This window comes from Bufo gargarizans, chromosome 6 (assembly GCF_014858855.1).
Source record: "Bufo gargarizans isolate SCDJY-AF-19 chromosome 6, ASM1485885v1, whole genome shotgun sequence".
Taxonomy (NCBI): domain Eukaryota; kingdom Metazoa; phylum Chordata; class Amphibia; order Anura; family Bufonidae; genus Bufo; species Bufo gargarizans.
This window is the reverse complement of record NC_058085.1, coordinates 353,489,304-353,506,479: the sequence shown is the minus strand read 5'-3', so window position 1 is coordinate 353,506,479 and position 17,176 is coordinate 353,489,304. Positions and strand designations below refer to the sequence as shown.

The following is a 17,176-nucleotide window of genomic DNA, read 5'->3' as shown; positions in this document are numbered from 1 at the left end:
AAAGGAAGATGACCAACATAAACCTGTTATAACCCCCCCTCAAAAAAGGGGCTATTTCCCTGATTACAGAGAAGCCTACTAACACAAAATACCATAAATCAATAATAATGGTTGTTTGTCCATTAAATACACTGTTAAAGTGAACACCCAACTTTTAACTCAAAGTCATTTTTCAGTGAATCATCTAATACTACTTCTGACTACAGCCACCACTAGAGGGAGCTTAGGAGCTTACTTCATACAGTTAATAGTTTAAACTCAATAATAATAAACACAGTATGCTATAAGCTCTGAGCTCCCCCTAGTGGTGCCTGTAGGCAGGTGTGCAGTTTGGAAATCACGCTCTTCGTGCGAGTGTGATTCTCCGTTCCGGACACTGCTCGTCTTGCAGGAACGCACAGCATTATCCTGATTTATAATGCTATGTGCCTCTGCATGACCTTACTTCTACAGAATAATAGTGACATAAAGCGGTCACTAGGATTCTGTAGCAATAACGATCATGCAGAGGCACATAGCATTATGAATCAGTATATTGTCGCGCGCTCCTGCAAAACGAGCAGTGTCCAGAACAGAGCATCACGCTCACGCACGGAGCGTGATTTCTGGACTGCAAGTAGATCCACACAATGTTTTTTTAATGGACGTCACATGGGCGTTTTCTGAACCATTCTATTCTATTCATTATATTTTCACGGACAGACTGCCCTATACAATTCAAGGTGGTTATTTTTCTGAATGGCATCATTTAAAGACTAGTCGTTCAAAATGAACTGTTTTACAGTTTTTAATGTTTTTTTTTTTTTTTGTGAGAATGTACGATAAAGTTAACTCTATGTCTATGTAGGAGATTTGGAGCACTGCATCAGAAAAACAGAACAAAAAAAACCCCTAAAAATATTAGGATATTGAACAGCACTTTATTTTGGACCTATTTAGAATAAAATGAGTCAGTCCGGACAGGAACCAATTCGGCTAATATAGGGGGTTCTGAGAAAGGAGCCGATCCTTCCCCATGTTATCTCAACCATTAAGCCACTGGTCCTCATTTATCAACGGATATATCTGGCTTTGCTTTTAATCATGTAGACCAGAGCCACAGGATAATGACAGAAAAAAACGGAATAATACTGATAAGAAAATAACACCTAGCCCTTTAAATTATACAAGGGCAAATCTTCACTTTTACTACCTTATAATGTCTACAATGTAAAGTTATCGGTGCCACTGCAGGCAGCATACACAAGTGTGGCATATACATCACATTTATAATAAAGATGAATATGGTTGCATGAGATGTCGAAATAAACCCAACTCAAACAAGCAGCATAAAGGTTTCTAGTATATAGTGAATTGAAAGCACACAGGTGACGTCATTGAGCCATAGTGACATCACTAGTTTCTGGCCAATAGCATCACAAAGCAGCTGCCTGGCATATGTGTAAGTGACCAGCACAATTTAAAGGGACGTGACGCATGAGAAAAAGGGGTATGGCGTATTCCTTTAAGTACGCTGGAAACATTTCAGTTGATGCTTAGTGCAAAATACTTTGTGGAGAGCTTCATAAATGGGGCTCGGCAGTAGGCCAATAGTTCTGCAAAGGATGTCCCCATCACACAGTATTCACAAGCCTCAGGCACCCGATCTGCACGCCCGCAGCGGAAATAAGTGTTTAGTGGATTAATATTATAAATATGCTCTCACAGAAGCAATCTGTATGAATTGCAATGCTCCCTTTGGAAGCTGTGTACAAAATACCTCCCCATAACCATTTACCTAAAGACTTTGTATCTAAACCGCTCCAAAAATTCAATAATAATAGAACAAACCGCTAGAAGGAAAAAGGGAATTTATCAAATAGCGCAAATGTGTTATCGAGAATTTCACTGGTTATAAGTTACAGCAAGCCCTTCACATGAAAGAGTATTGTCCCCTTAAAGGGGTTGTGCAAGAAGTGAGGGGTTAGCAAACCTCCCCCTCTACTAGGCCACACCTGTAAAGGGAAGCTTACATACCTGCTTCCTGCTCCTCCAGGACTGTAATACTCCTGTGTGCTCCATCGCTGAAAAAATCCGGTTCGACATTACCACACTGGGTGTGATTGTGACCGGATCCCATTGTGTCATGTGACCATTTGTCATGACATAAGACAAGCCGGTCACCGCTATAACTACTGGCTGCAGGCGGTGTCAAACAGGATGTTTTCAGCGAGGGAGCCCAGCGGAGCTTCACAGGCCTGGAAAAGAAGGAGTGGTGAGCCAACGCCGGGAAGCAGGTAAGTAATCTTCCCTTTACAGATGCAGCCGAGTGGGAGGGACAGGGCGGTTTCCCATTCTTGCACAACCCCTTTAAGGCCTGGGCTACATGGTCATCTTATGTGCTCTGATTATCGCACTTTGTGATCATAGTAAACTGCATCTGGGATCTCTCACTCATTTTTAAGAATAGGAACACAAACTCAGAGCAGTTTCGGACAACCACGTTTTGGTGATTGCTGGATTTTTTTTCTGCACCAAGTTAATACTAGAAAGAGTAATATAAAATAGAATACTGCAATCTACCAGGACTGCAATAATCGCATAAAAACACTGTGGAGCCCAGCCTGAAAAAATGGCTGCCAGAACCCCACAGACTTTTTGTTACTATGTAATTGGGCAGATTTGCCATTCAGGGTTTTTTTTCATTTTTTTTGCACCGATTACCACAAAATCAAGGGCAAAACTGAAGCAATTTACTACAGATTCACTGTTATCACGGAAAAGAAAAAAAAGGGGACTGTAAAGTGTGAAAGGGGAAAACGCCACGTAGGTTCTGCTCGTTTCCTCAGATTATATTGGTTAATGCATATGAATATACTCCAGGTAGGTGTAATCCAGCACAACAGTTTGACGGGCAAGTTTCATAACGGGCAAAAATTATGAAACCCACAACTAATCTAATCTATGCAGACTGATATGAAAACAATTTCATTTTTTGCATATTAAATATTATACAAAATATGGCCAACTTTCTTTTTTTTTTTACTTAACACAAGGGACTGCATAGCGCCTCTCACAGGCCTTGTGTCCTCACTGTACAAACAATATATCTGATTTAATTTAGATTAAGCAACTTATATAATTATATAGTATAAAAAACAAACAAAAAAAAACAAAAAACAAAGCAGCCTAAAAAACGGTTTCTTAAGAAAAAATAATAATAATTATCTACCCATGCTTTTTTTCTAAAAAGTTCCAAAAGTGACATGACTGAGATAAAAGCATATAAAACAAGCGGTAAAACAGACGGGGTTAAGACCCGGTTGAATGCATGCTTGGTATAGGATAAAACTTGGAAATCCGACTCTGCGTTGAGGGGTTAAGGCATTCGGATTCTCCACTCATTTTGAAGAAAAGTTCTTGTTCTTGAAGTTTTCTTGCAAACTCCTCCTCAAGGGCCTGTCAGTAAAAAGAGTATTATAGAAACTATAATAGATATAATAAAACAAGCGCTTAACCCCGGGAACATGGGTGACAAAAGAGCAGTGTTCTGTATTCTGAGCTGATCAGATGTCGGACTTCTCCTCCATTCCCACTAATAGCATGCAGTCTCACATAAGATTCTGCAGCTGCACTGCCCTCCTACTAGCATTACATTTTGCATTACAGCATTTTTTGGGAGTTAAAGGGGTTGGCCCACAAATAATATTCTACAGTTTTCAAACCAGCACCTGGATTTGAATACTTTTGCAATTGCATGTAAATACAAATGTTGTATAACCAGTGAGTTATTTAATAAAAAGTATCTGTATAGCGCCACCTGCTGTTTCCTTTTTTCTAATTTCTCTGTCCATCTCCTGATGTGGACGCACGTGCTCATTTACATCCTTCAACTGCCACTGGCTGTAGCTGAAAGGACACCACATGATGAGATCTGCCAGCTTGGAATAAATCTAGCAGAGCAATTGGAGCACTGAATGTGGAGATCTCTGGATCCATGACAGGTACAGAGCTGGTTCTAGCTTTATTAGGAAGGTATGGTCATGGACTACATGACGTCTGGTGGCCATTTGTTGAATTAATCAAAGGTTACCCCATTTAAAGGTGGAACCTACAGAAATAGAAAGGGGAAATAAAATTGAAAGCTCTTTGTAAAAAAAAAAATCATGAGGGTTTGAAAACGCTTTTAAGTGCAGCCATAGTGCGAGAGGGCGGGTGGCCTCGGGAGCCAGACTAGTTGGTGAACAGTGAAGGATCTCATATTAGACGGGCTTCTGTGATGAGACGACCCCTTTAAGCGAGTGATAATGCCAGGTCAAACACACTGTCCTAGATATTAAATAAAACTCCTCTATTAAACCTGGTTACAAGAATACCTTCTTTCGTGGTCTTAGTTTTTCCCTCCATTCTTTCAGCTCCAGCGCATGTTCTTCATCTAGCTCCTTCAGCTTCTGAGTTTCATGTTCAATTAACAGGTGACATTTTTCATTCTAGAAATACAATGACACTGGTTGCCATAGTGCACCCACTGCAGACATTTACAGCACAGTACTTGGATATGCGAGGTCAGCTGGGATCATACAAATCTCTGGAATGGTGGCTGCCCTGTCTGCGCAGTCATTCTCCATGACAGTGAGTGGGAGATAAGGAAACAGTATCAGTACCTCACACGGACTACAATGGATGGTAAGTGCCGTGTTTTTCCAGACGAGTACACTTCTGGAAGTGTTCACGGTTTGTCATATAATGTGAGGCAATTAATAGAGATGGATATGCACCTGATAACATATAACGTGTTGCTTGAAAGGTTGTGAACTCTTCAGAATCTTCTGCATAAATTTGACCTAAACTACATCAGATATTCATACAAGTCCTAAAAGCAGATGCAGATAACCAAATCAAACAAATGAGTCACAAATATTAGACCTGGTTGTTTATTTAAATGATCCAATTATTCACATGTCTGAGTGGTAAAAGTACGTGAACCTTTTCTTTCTGTATCTGGTGTGACCCTTGTGCAGTAATAACTGCAACTAAACGTTCCCAGTATTTCTTGATTAGTCCTGCACATCGGCATGGAGGAATTTTAGCCCTTTTCCCCTGTATAAAACAGCTTCAACTCTGCTACGTTGGTGGGTTTCCCCCATGAACTGCTCGCTTGACGTCCTTCCACAACATTTCCATTGGATTAAGGTCAAGATTTTGACTTGGCCATTCCAAAACGTTACCTTTATTCTTCTTTAACCACTTTGGTAGAACAACTTGTGTGATTAGGGTCGTTGTCTTGCTGCATGAACCACGATTTCTTGAGATTTAGCTCACAGACAGACGTTTTCCTTTACAATTTGATGATAAAATTCAGAATTCATTGTTCCATCAATGATGGCAAGCTGTCCTGATCCAGATGCAGCAAAATAGGTCCCAACCATGATACTACCACCACAGTGTGTCACAGATGAGACTAGGCTTTTATGCTGGAATGCACTGTCCCGTCCCCCCGTCCCCCAAACATAATGCTTCTCATTTCGACCATAAAAGTTCTGATTTGGTCTCTTCTGTCTACAAAACATTGTTTCAGTAGTCTTCTGGCTTCTTGAGGTGACCTTTAGCAAACTGCGGACGTGAAACAGTGTTCTTTTTGGACAGCAGTGGCTTTCTCCTTGCAATCCTGCCATGCACACCATTATTGTTCAGTGTCCTCCTGGTGGTGGACTCATGAACATTAGCTAACGTGAGAAAGGTCTTTAGTTGCTTCGAGTTTACCTTGGGTTCATTAGAGAGCTCTCAGACTATTACACACCTTGCTCTTGGCGTGATCTTTGCTGGTTGACCACTCTTGGGGAGGTTAATAATGATCTTGAATTTCCTCCACTTGTATACAATCTGTCTGATTGTAGACTGGTGGAGTCCATAGTGTAGATGGTTTTGTAATCTTTTACAGCCTGATGAGCATCAACAACTCTTCTTCTGAGGTCCTCAGAAATCTTCTTTGTTCTTGCCATCATGCATTTCCACAAACATGTTTTGTGAAGATCAGACTTTGATAGATCCCTGTTCTTTAAAAAAAAAACAGGTTGCCTGCTCACCCCTGATTGTCATCCCACCGATTGTAATCACTTGACTCTAATATCACCTTCTGTTAATCTGCTAAGCTTATCTGCTACTCCTACAGGTTCACATACTTTTGCCACTCGCAGACATGCGATATTGGATCTTATATTGGATATTATCTACTTTCAGCACTTTTGAAAATATGATGTAGTTTTAGGTCAAATTTAAGAAAATAGACATTTCTGAAGGGTTCACAAACTTTCAAGCACATCTGTAGCATAACAGTGTCATGCGATAATGTGTAAGCACATCCAGAGTTTTCTCAACTACTTTTTTTTTTTTTTTTTACATTGTCCAGGAGAAGCATCCCACACTGTCTGGCAGCTATATGGCATTCATACCTGTAGTTGCTGCAGCTCCCGGATGTTGGCGTCACACTGAAGCTGCAGATCCCGCATCTGGTTCTCGTGCTTCTGATGCTGAGCTAATCTTTCATTTTTCTGTCTTTTATCTTCTTGGACAGCAAACTGCAAATTAAAGAAAAAATCGACTTAAATTTGGAATATTTGCATTCATCTGTCTCAATGGAAAATCCACGTATATTTGTCTACCATCTTAACGCTTATATGGACGATATTCCATGTACCTGTAGCTAGGAAGTGGGCAGAACAAGCTTTAGACATCGTGAACACAGCAGAACCGCCAGCATGGAGGCTGTATAAAGGGAGACAATGTCCTTCCTATTTTGTGCTATGACTCTATACAGGGACGAACTGGGAACTTGGGGAGAAAAAAACAAAACAAAACAAAAAACACACTAAAAGTTGCCTCCATTTTGTAGGTGGATCCAAAGGGCAACGTAAGTAGATGGGACCAACACAAGTAGGCGGGATCATACCACAGTGCAGCACAAAATAGTGGCCCAGCAGAACCAAATACCACAGTGCAGCACAAAATACAGTATCCATAGCTGCCACGTTCTGTCCTCTTCCTAATTAAATGGTCTCCAATTATCGAGCAGGGGTCTTAGGAGAGGAGATGCGGGCCACATAATTGAGCCAGTCCTACCTTCAGCATGCTGTCTGGTCTGCCCCTAGTAATAACCGCTATAGACCCCCAGTAAGATGGCCCCTAAGTGGCCATGGAAAAAAGAAAAAAAAAACATAAACCCCCCGAATCCTGCTCTAAGTGGTAGTCCCAGGTGCAGGCCGCAGTCCTTTTCCAAACTATAGCCTGAGACGCTGTGTCCCTGCACCATTCAGTATGTACACTGCCTCATATGGTGGCCTGTAACCTAGGAGGGGCAGGGAGCGATGGGCCCAGCTGCAGTATTCAACTGTATCATTGTCAATGAATTCAGCAGGGCACCTGCGACCACCGGCCAGGTACATAAGTGCCCAATGTTGCCAGTGTTAATTAAAGCTGAGAGCATTAGATCATTATGTACCCAGCCAGGGACAGCGAGGAGGACTCAAGGGACCCTCTGGGCATCTGGCCACTGGGGAATATCTCTGTAGGGTCTATGGCCAGTCATCCCCTGATGCTACAGGCACTCTATATGGCACCATACTAAGCAGCAAGCCTCTGTAAGAACTTGTCCACCTGCCTGTGTTAAGCTGATCATGTATGGTCTTACATCTCACATCGAGTAAGTGCTCAGAACCTCCGCTGCCTGCAGGCCCGGTCAGTGCAATGAGGTGCTGATATCTCCAATTTGTATTATTGTTCACATCACTCAGATTTGTACAGAAAAAAAACAAAAAAAACAAACAGTCTTAAGCGCCCCCTAGACAGCAACATTTATTAGAAGGTGAAAGACAGAACGAGATACATTACATAGGTCTTTTACCTGCTTAATCTTCTCTCTGTCTTGCTCTGGAGAGCCAGAGGAATTGATCCTCAAACTCTTCTTAAACATGGTCATGCGAGTCTTGCCATCACTGCGCTGAATTTTGGGCAGCCGTGCCCTCTCCTGAGCTTGCTTATTCTTCAGTTCCTCAATCAGCCTCTGATTATACCTCTGCATCTGCTCCATTTCCTAAAGATGAAAATAGGACAGAGCATATCAAAGGGGTTGACCAGACGAAGAAAAGATTTATTTATTTATTTTTTCAAAGAAGGCTCTGAATGTGTAAAATAAGTCATATTCAAGTACCGTTCCCCACCACTTTCATTCTGAGGCTTTCCTGTACCCTTCCAATCTCTAATTCCTGGTCCCTCTTAACACAAGAAATGTGACTGTTCAACCAATCTACTGCAGCATTAGGGATGCACCTCAAATGGACCGACGGGAGCCCAGGCATAGTTATAATTTGAATGGTAGGGGACCAGTAAGAAGAGTAGGACTTTTTTTTTTTATTATTAATTTTTATCGGCCAGACAACCTTACAAGATTAGGAAAATGAACATAGGCAATGTTTTCTTCCATAGGACCCTTCGCCGTACCTTCTCATGCCGCTTCAGAAGCTGGTGTCTCTGCATAAAATACTGATCCTTCAGTTGCTGCTTCAGTAGCTGATGCTTCTCTTGGAGATGACGTTCTTCAAGTTCCCAAATAGAAGCTTCTCGTGCTGTAGGGAAAAATATCTATTGACTATGTAGATATAACACCAGAGATCACAATGCATTACATTTTCAATTATATAGAGTTTCTTTGATCAGCCTTAGACTTTGTCCAACCAATATCTTCTCTCTTGATGCAAAGTCGGTCTACAGTCATTCTAGTCTTGTCAAGCTTCCCAAGGGCTCAGCGTACGCTCTTCTAGAGTAAGAACCGATCAGCAGAATGAAGTCTATTAAAACAGGCATAGTGCCTGGTACGGTTGATCCTGCTGAATAAAACAATACCTGTATGGTAAAAATCTATTGTCCTGTTCCTAAGAAGTAAAACAGTGGGCCCTTTAGTTTTCCTTTATCTTCCCCTAAAAGTATTTTTCTTGAGAATGCCGAAATTTTATTTTACAAGCCAAGTATCATTTTAAATCAGCAGGATCAACACAACCAGGCAGTATGCCTGGTTAAATAAGGTTGTTCCTGCTGACAGGTGGTCTTTTAAGGTTGATGCTTTAAGCACACTTACATCTCATGAGCTGCTGTTTGCGACTCAGGCAGTCCTTCTCTATGGTGGCGAGTTCTATCTTCTGCTGGTGAATGATCTTCTTCAGGGATCCATCCAGCTCTTGCTGCTGCTTTAGTACAAACTCTTGCTCCTAGATCAAATGATTTCATAATTAATACCTAGTTATCAAACATCCTTCATGAATGCAGTCGATCCAGAGTATGTCCATGGCCGCTTTATAGGGCAGAAATCGGCTGCACATCACAAAACTCATCTACAGAACCCGCAAAACACAAAGCAAATCACCACAGCTGCAAACATCTGGGGAACCCTGAAGGTGTGGGTAGTTTTTGGGCATGCTTCCAGGTGGTCTAGGGCTTACTTTGCCTGTCATCATCTAGCCCCGTCCTCCTCTACCCCTCAAGTTGAAGATGAAGCTCAAAGAGAGTTTTATTCTTCATTGATGCCTTCAGGAGGCATACAAACCTGCGTGGAAGCTCTGGGCCATTATGGCTACCCCATGCCCCTTAGATAGAGCTGACGACAGCTATTTCTCCCATGCATGTGTTTTCAATCAGGGGGATGGTAATAAGCGACTGCCAGCGGTCTATCTCCTGTGAGCACAAAGGGTCAGTCATGTTGAAATCCAACACGCCTGATCCATCTTTCCCCCAACATCAGTACACCGCCATACACAGGACTTGTATTGTAACCTTTACAGCATATAAAATTCTTTGATGCTACTGGTGGGCCTATAGTAGGTATCCATTCACCATCCTTCCTACATGCAATGCTCCATTGGGGCTTCCTGCCTTTAGTCCGAGTTTAAACTTGACAGAAAATCCAAAAGTGGTGGTTTTTGGTGCGTTTCGGCAGCAAAAAACTCCCAAATAACCGTATGCCACGGAAAAGCCAGTAGCTTTCACTCTCTCCATTGCAACGGGTGAAAATTCCCAAAGGAAAATCCGCTGGATAAATTGACATTGTGGATTTCAAAACCACAAGGCCGCCCCTTTTCCGATGTTTTTTTTTTTACGCAGCGTGTGGATGAGAATGCAGAAGTTCTCATCCACTTTGCTGGCACTGTACAACGCACAGTGACCCCGGCCTTATTATACCTAGCCTGTAAGACTAATCCGGATGGATTTTTCTTAGTCCCCCAATGCAACCGATATCCTATCCTACAACACAGGCAGAAGAATGTAAGCGCTAGCTACGATATGGGCTTCACTGTGCTGCCTCTTTAAGGTGAGGGATAATATGGCTGAGGTATTCCATATAGAACTAGAAAGGCGCGGCACACAAGAAAAATGTCACACTGAGTGTAAAGAAACGTACCTTGTTCTGTAATAGAAGGAAGAATGCAAATGGCATCTCCAGTGTGAAGTCTATTCAATGGAAATGTCAGGCAGTGTAATAACGGGCTATGAACCGCTCTGTTCCGCAACGCTTACACCCACATGTTCCTACATACTGTAGGTATTGAGCGTGCGAACAATGTGATGTCTGACTTGTCACAAAATCCAGGGTACAGGAGGTAGAAGCAATTCAAATCTACATGTCAACTCAATTGCTTAGAACAGTACAAGCCATAAGACAAACCTGCATTATATGCATTTATATAACGATGAATGTCACAAGCCTTCAAATATGCTGCATAATGCTATTGTAAAGACTGAAAACCAAGTGAAAAATACCCCCATACCTATCACGTTTTTTTTCTTTTAATTGGATTAACATTTCCCATTGTATGGTCTCTACAGCTCATATTCATGATGGGCGCTCACTTTATCCCCTCTCCCAGCAGGAAGTACCAGCACAACCACTATGAAAACCACCTCAGTAATACCTTACACACCATGTCACACATAAAACAAACTTCAGCAGTTCTCAAACATTTTCAGGACTAAAAATATAGCGTTTTTTTTCCCCCCAATCAAAAACAGGAATGTTTAAATGGATGGCCTTTACACAGTCTACCATGTCTGCACTCACTGGTTTGGGTTGTCCTTATAGCAATATCAGATGACTATGAGGGGTCGTCACTTTGTACCAAAATCATATCTCATAGTTGGACAGAAGTGATCTATAGCCTTGGTTGTGACTACATTGCCAGAAATCCTGGTGACTACAATGAAAATGATGCCCAGCACTACCATCTTGCATGCAACGCTGCTTGTTAAGCCACGTGGACCCATATTAAAGGAAACCCATTAAGATAAAAATGCTACACAGAGCTACATAGGGTGATAATGTCCAGGTAGTGTAATCAGTAGGGATGCAGTGTATTTGGCGCCTGGCCACAATAGTCAGAAGAATTTATGTGTATTATGATGGTAAATACCAGTTTACCAGATCCAAGCGCCAATGACAGAGAAATGGAAATTCTTATTTCATTCCATAAGTTGTTCAGATCAAAAGGACAAAACTATAGCGTTTTTCTATCAATGGCGCTTGAGCCCAGTTTTTTTTTTTTTTTTAATTCTACCAAAAAAAGGGAAAATTTAAAAAGGCAGTCCAATCTGCAGGCAGCATGTTAAAGAGCAGGAAGCGCTGAGAAGCCTGATATATACTGTATTTTTACGACTATAATTCCGACTATAAGACACACTTTTTGGGGAAAGGGACAGTGCGTCTTATAGTCTGAATGCTAAAGAACGCTTTCATTGTGGAAGTAGTCATCAGCAGGTGGGAGGCACGGGAAGGTGAGGGCCGAGCTGCACTGGCTGTACTCCCCTTCCGGGTCCCGCTGTGCGCAGTCAGGTCACAGTACACACCGGGGCCCGGAGGAAGAGATGCGGGGAGTGGTGAGTCCAGGATCTGCAGCAATGTCTGGAGCAAGCGAGGTAAGTTTTTTTTTGTAACATCTAATAGGAGGTCTGATGGGGGTCTGATCTGAGGCTGATTGGAATTGGGTCTGATCCGAGTCTGATGGGGGCTCTCATCTGAGGCCAATGGAGGCTGGGGGGGGGGGGTCTAATCTGAGGCTGATGGAGGCTGGATGGGGGTCTAATCTGAGGCTGATTGAAAACCCCCCAGCCTCCGAGGCTGATGGAAGCTGGGGCATCTGCTCGGAGGATGATCTGAGGCTGATGAAGGTTGGGAGGGGGGGTCTGATCTGAGGTCTGATGAAGAAATATATATATTGTGGGAAATATTCTGTATATCTTTAAACCTCTATCTCATTCTGGGTTAGAAGTCCAGTGGTCAGACCCACAGACTCCTAATTCTATAAGCAACGGTTTAAACAAAAGCATTACCAGCTACACAGAATCTTTTCTGACAAAAATATATATCCAGCCATTTTGCTCTAAAAACATGATTTCTGCACAGCAGACTGCCTTTTCAATGAGACAGGTTCCCTTTAAGAACAATCTAGTGGTGGATCTACATATATTTGTTTATTTCTAAAGCGCAACTTAACTTTAGCTACATTTCCATTGAATATCCAATGAGGAGAATGCATACATATTAGCTAAGGCCCCATGCACACGACCGTGTCAGTTCTGCAGACTGCAAACCACAAATCCGCAAAACACAGACACAGGCCGCGTGCATGCCGCATTGCGATGCAGACACATTGACTTCAATGCGTCAGACATTTCGCCAAAGATAGAACATTTCCCATCTTTTGCAGGCACGGCCACACGGACCCAGAAGCACATGGAAGAGCCCTTTGCGGTTTTCAGTCCACAAAACGGACACAGTCGTGTGCATGGGGCCTTATGTGTATTTGGCTCCACCGCACTCGCACATGCAAAAGTCAACTGCAAACCTTCATTTTTAAAACAGCTGCCGTGCAGCACTTACATCTTGCATTTGAGCGTTGAAAAGGGTACAAGACGATAGCTGAAAAGACTGAATCATAACCTGGGCCACACCCTGCGGATCAGAATAGAACAGCCCCAGAGTGAGACGGTACGCTCCACCCAGCTGTCAGCAGAAAATACATTCTAACCTTCGCCAATCTCAGTTCTTCCATATACACAAGTTCAGTGCAGGAGACATTACTACCGCACCTGAACAGTGGATTCAGATCCATCATCTGGAGGGACATGATCAGTTGGAGGGAGAACCAACTGGAAACCCCCAAAGAAATGGCTTCAGAAGCTGATACTAAACTCCATTTTGGCTGGAAAACTCGTAATTTGTATATAACGGTAGGTAACCTGGCAATAATTGGCTTGCTTATATTGCTCTGTTCACCGTAAAATCACAAATAATTTCACAAAGGTTGGGCCTTACAAGCTTACCTGAGTTCCCTTGCTTGTTAACGATTATCTGGCGGTGTAACGGAGCCGCCGATTACCCGATGTACGAACGAAATGCTCGTTCGTCGTGTAATATGCTCAGTTGTGCAGGTACCTCAATCAAGTTGTTTGCTGGCAGCAGATCCAAGCAGCCTCTGCTGCTGGCAAACAATGAGTCGGTATGGGGACGAGCGATGGCATTAGTAATCACTGCTCCCCATACTGTGGAGGAGATGCCTGCATGTAACTGCGGTGGTCTCCTTCTCCTGACGAGCATGCGATTGTCGGAAAGGAATGTCTGATAAACTGTTCCGTGTAAAGGGACCTTTATCGAGTGTGCGGTGTACAGATCCATAAAACCGTATACGAGTCCACGTACCGCATGCTCTGTCCTCATGAGAGCCAAGCAAAAGCCAAGGGCGCACAGTGCCCCTTATATCACTCAGACCCTCACCGAGCAGGACTTCACTACGATGTCCCCTCTCATGTGACCCAAATTTGAGCCTACATTTTTGAAGGAATTGTTGTGCTGTGGCTCATAGAAAATGACCTGAAGTGGAAGACCCCCTTCTCTGACGTGCTTATGATCTAGCGGTGAAGAGGGTGGCATGGCGGGATAACCCCTTCAAATGCTGTTGCGATTCCCGCAACACCTTCCTGGGTGGAAAAGGACCGTCACAACATCATGGTCCTTTAGGTCAACCTACCTGTTACCTTTTAAACCTGTGACCGATCAACATCAACATGTCGGTGCAACCTGCTGTAGAGGAGTACAACACATTTCTACATGGGATGAGGCCACTAGGTGTTAATGGATCAGAAATGGGCTGTGTTAGTGGGACACAAGGTGTTAGTCGACAGGTGACCTGATGTCGCTACACGACCAGGAAAGCATTAGGCGACTTCTCTATGTTTAGTAGCACAAAGCTTCTGCGGTTACCTGCGCGTGCTGGAAATGTAAAAGCTCCTCTCTCTTGCGTTTCATAAGCTCTTTTCGCAGCTCTTTAGGCGCTCTCTCCACTTCATTTATTACCTGGTATAAGCATGCAGAAGGTGGGGAAATGTGACCCTTTTCTCAAGAGCAGAGCACATGAGGAAGAGTAAAGCCACGCCACCATGTGACAGATGCCAGAGGCCGTCACCGCTACAGGTTACATGTCACATATCACAAAGGATCAGGATTAGTCAAGGAGTGACAAGGAAAAGGTTATATGTATCTACATGCAGTCCCTGTCCTATCCAGCTGCACTCAATATGTGCGCATGATGGGAGTATTATACCATGCATAACAGCCTAACAGGGTTTTCCGAGACTTTTATGCTGATGACCTATCCTCTGGTATCGGATTTGTGGGGGTTCGTCCCACGGGACCCTTGCTGTTTGAGAAGGCACCGTACCAGCAGAAGCATCATGGCCTTCTCGCAGCTTAATCTGAGGTACCCAGGACAGCCATCGTACAATGTGCTTAGAGCTACTTCGAGCGCCGATGCCTTCTTAAACAGCTGATCGGCTGGGGTCCCAGGTGTCGGACCGCCACTGATAAGATAATGATGACCTATCCTGAAGATAGGTCATCAGTATTATAGTGTCGGAAAACCCCTATAAAGGGGTTTTCTGGGAATTCAATAATGATGACCTGTCCTCAGGATAGGTCATCAATATCTGATCGGTGGGAGTCAGAGTTCCTGGCTGCAGCATTCCAAGCACAGCGCCGTATATCATATAGTGGCTGCACTTGGTATTGCAGCTTAGTCCCATTCACTTCAATGTTTAAAGGGTTTCTGTCATGAGAAATTATGTTATGTAGCTGACTGACAGTTAACGATGGGCCAATGCCAGCAGTACATAACAGTGCGCTTTATAACTCCCTGCCCGCCGCCGTTCTCTTAAAATAAACACTTAAAATATGCTAATGAGCCTCTAGGTGCTATTAGGGCGTTGCTTAAGCACCAAGAGGCTCGGTCTACTCCTCCTTTGGCACGCCCAGTTGATTGACTTTAGAGTTCTCCTCAGTGTTCCGTAAATCCCGCGTCTGTGCCGTCCCTTTTAGTATTCGGCGCAGGTGCAGTGAGTGAAGGACGCGCTCCTGCTGCCGGCTTCCTCACTGCACCTGCGCCGAAGGAAGGAAGCCGGCAGCAGGAGCACGTCCTTCACTCACTGCGCCGAATACTAAACAAGACGGCGCAGGCGCGGGATTTACGGGACGAAGAGGAGAACTCGAAAGTCAATCAACTGGACCTGGGCGTGCCAAAGGGTGCGTAGACAGAGTCTCTAGGTGCTGAAGCAACGCCCTAATAGCACCTAGAGGCTCATCAGCATATTTTAAAAAAGTCTTTATTTTAAGAGAACGCTGGCAGGCAGGAAGTTAACATACTGTTATGTACTGCGGACATTAGCACATCGCTAATATCAGTCCGCTATATAACGTTATTTCTCATGACAGAAACCGTTTAAAGTTCTTGTGACCAATAGACGTAACGTCACAGGCCAATAAGGAAGCCTGAAGGAAGGTCATCGATAATGAATTCCTGGAAAATCCCTTTAGTGCCGTTTTAGTGGCATACGTTTACTAATGAAAATGTGAGACGGAGCGGTAATTTTAGGGGCGGAGAATTTTCAGTATTTGGTTAGTAACCCTCTTGGTGATTATTACAGTCAGTTTAGCCCCAGCCTGATATGATCTCAGACCTACGGCCTATCTGATGGTAGCTATGTGTATCATATTAGTTCATACTATAGTAAAGTCCATGAAGTAAACCAAAGGGCGGTATGCTGTTTAATTCATGGACACTTTTGCTAAGGTTTTGTATGTAACATATTCACCTTAAGTGCATAAGGTTGGGAAAAAAACACTGAACCCCAAGTTAACAGAATTCAGTGCAAAGCTCAAGAAAGGTGCACAGAACGGTAGAAAGTCTCAAAAGATGGGCTTGGTTAGACAGCACCAACAGCAGTAGACCTGTACACCAAGTTTAACAGAATCACTCAACAGGAATTCCAATGCAGACTGAACAAGAGACAGATTTATAACGATATAAATGTCCACTGGGCTCTGTTCACAGTGTGTTTATAATGGAGAGCAGAAAGCAGCGCTGGATCGGTCACACAATGGACACGAGCAGGGCCCGACTGGACCCCACTGGCTTACCCTGTGGTCCGTCAGGTCCACTGAGGACCACAGGGTTAAGTCAAATGTGACAGACGTATAAAACTGTCTCCATAGTCTGCTTTAAAATATAATAAAACTCTTAAAATAAATCTCTTTGGAAATGTTAAACTTGGGCATCAAGACGGCAAACTGAATAATAACCAATCACCACATAGACTCCACGGACAAAGACCAGGTCAGTGCCAGCGTCCATAACAGCTGTCACCAGTGCATAAAGCCCAACCACCAAGTCAAAAGCATAAAGAAAAAGACTCAAAACACAAGTCAAACAGTGAAGAGGAACATAAGACATCATATTATTACATGTATAGAAATAAATGGCATTAAACACATATTAATAACACTTCAACCAAAGTATCCATAAAGGGTCTGTCCAACTGCCACAAACCTTTTGCCATGTGTGTTATTGGGGTATATGGACACCCCTAGCGGAGCGATGCTACAAAGATTGGCTCCAGCTCTGGAGGACTAAGCACAACTGTGTATTACAGGGTTATCCATTGGAATGGTGTGTAATACTATACTTCTCCTGCAGTGGCCACTGTAGAGTAAACTACTGAGCTTTAGACCAGGTGGCCCTGCAGCGATCAACTGATCAAGATATATTGGCTATATGAAGTGTTTTTTTCTTCACAGAATGGGTTGCCCAGATTGAAGGGAGTTTGCCAG

The 17,176-nt window shown here is 43.3% G+C and overlaps 1 protein-coding gene across 1 annotated transcript in view; it reads right to left on the bottom strand.

Moving 5' to 3' along the window:
* Positions 1 to 756: 756 nt before the first annotated feature.
* Positions 757 to 17,176, bottom strand: part of SLK (STE20 like kinase) — a 53,616-nt gene continuing 37,196 nt past the window's right edge. The window contains 7 exon segments of the mRNA XM_044297459.1: positions 757 to 3,438; positions 4,356 to 4,469; positions 6,432 to 6,557; positions 7,880 to 8,068; positions 8,476 to 8,600; positions 9,110 to 9,239; positions 14,279 to 14,371. Coding sequence (XP_044153394.1) covers positions 3,292 to 3,438; positions 4,356 to 4,469; positions 6,432 to 6,557; positions 7,880 to 8,068; positions 8,476 to 8,600; positions 9,110 to 9,239; positions 14,279 to 14,371 — 924 coding nt within the window. The 3' untranslated portion in view covers positions 757 to 3,291.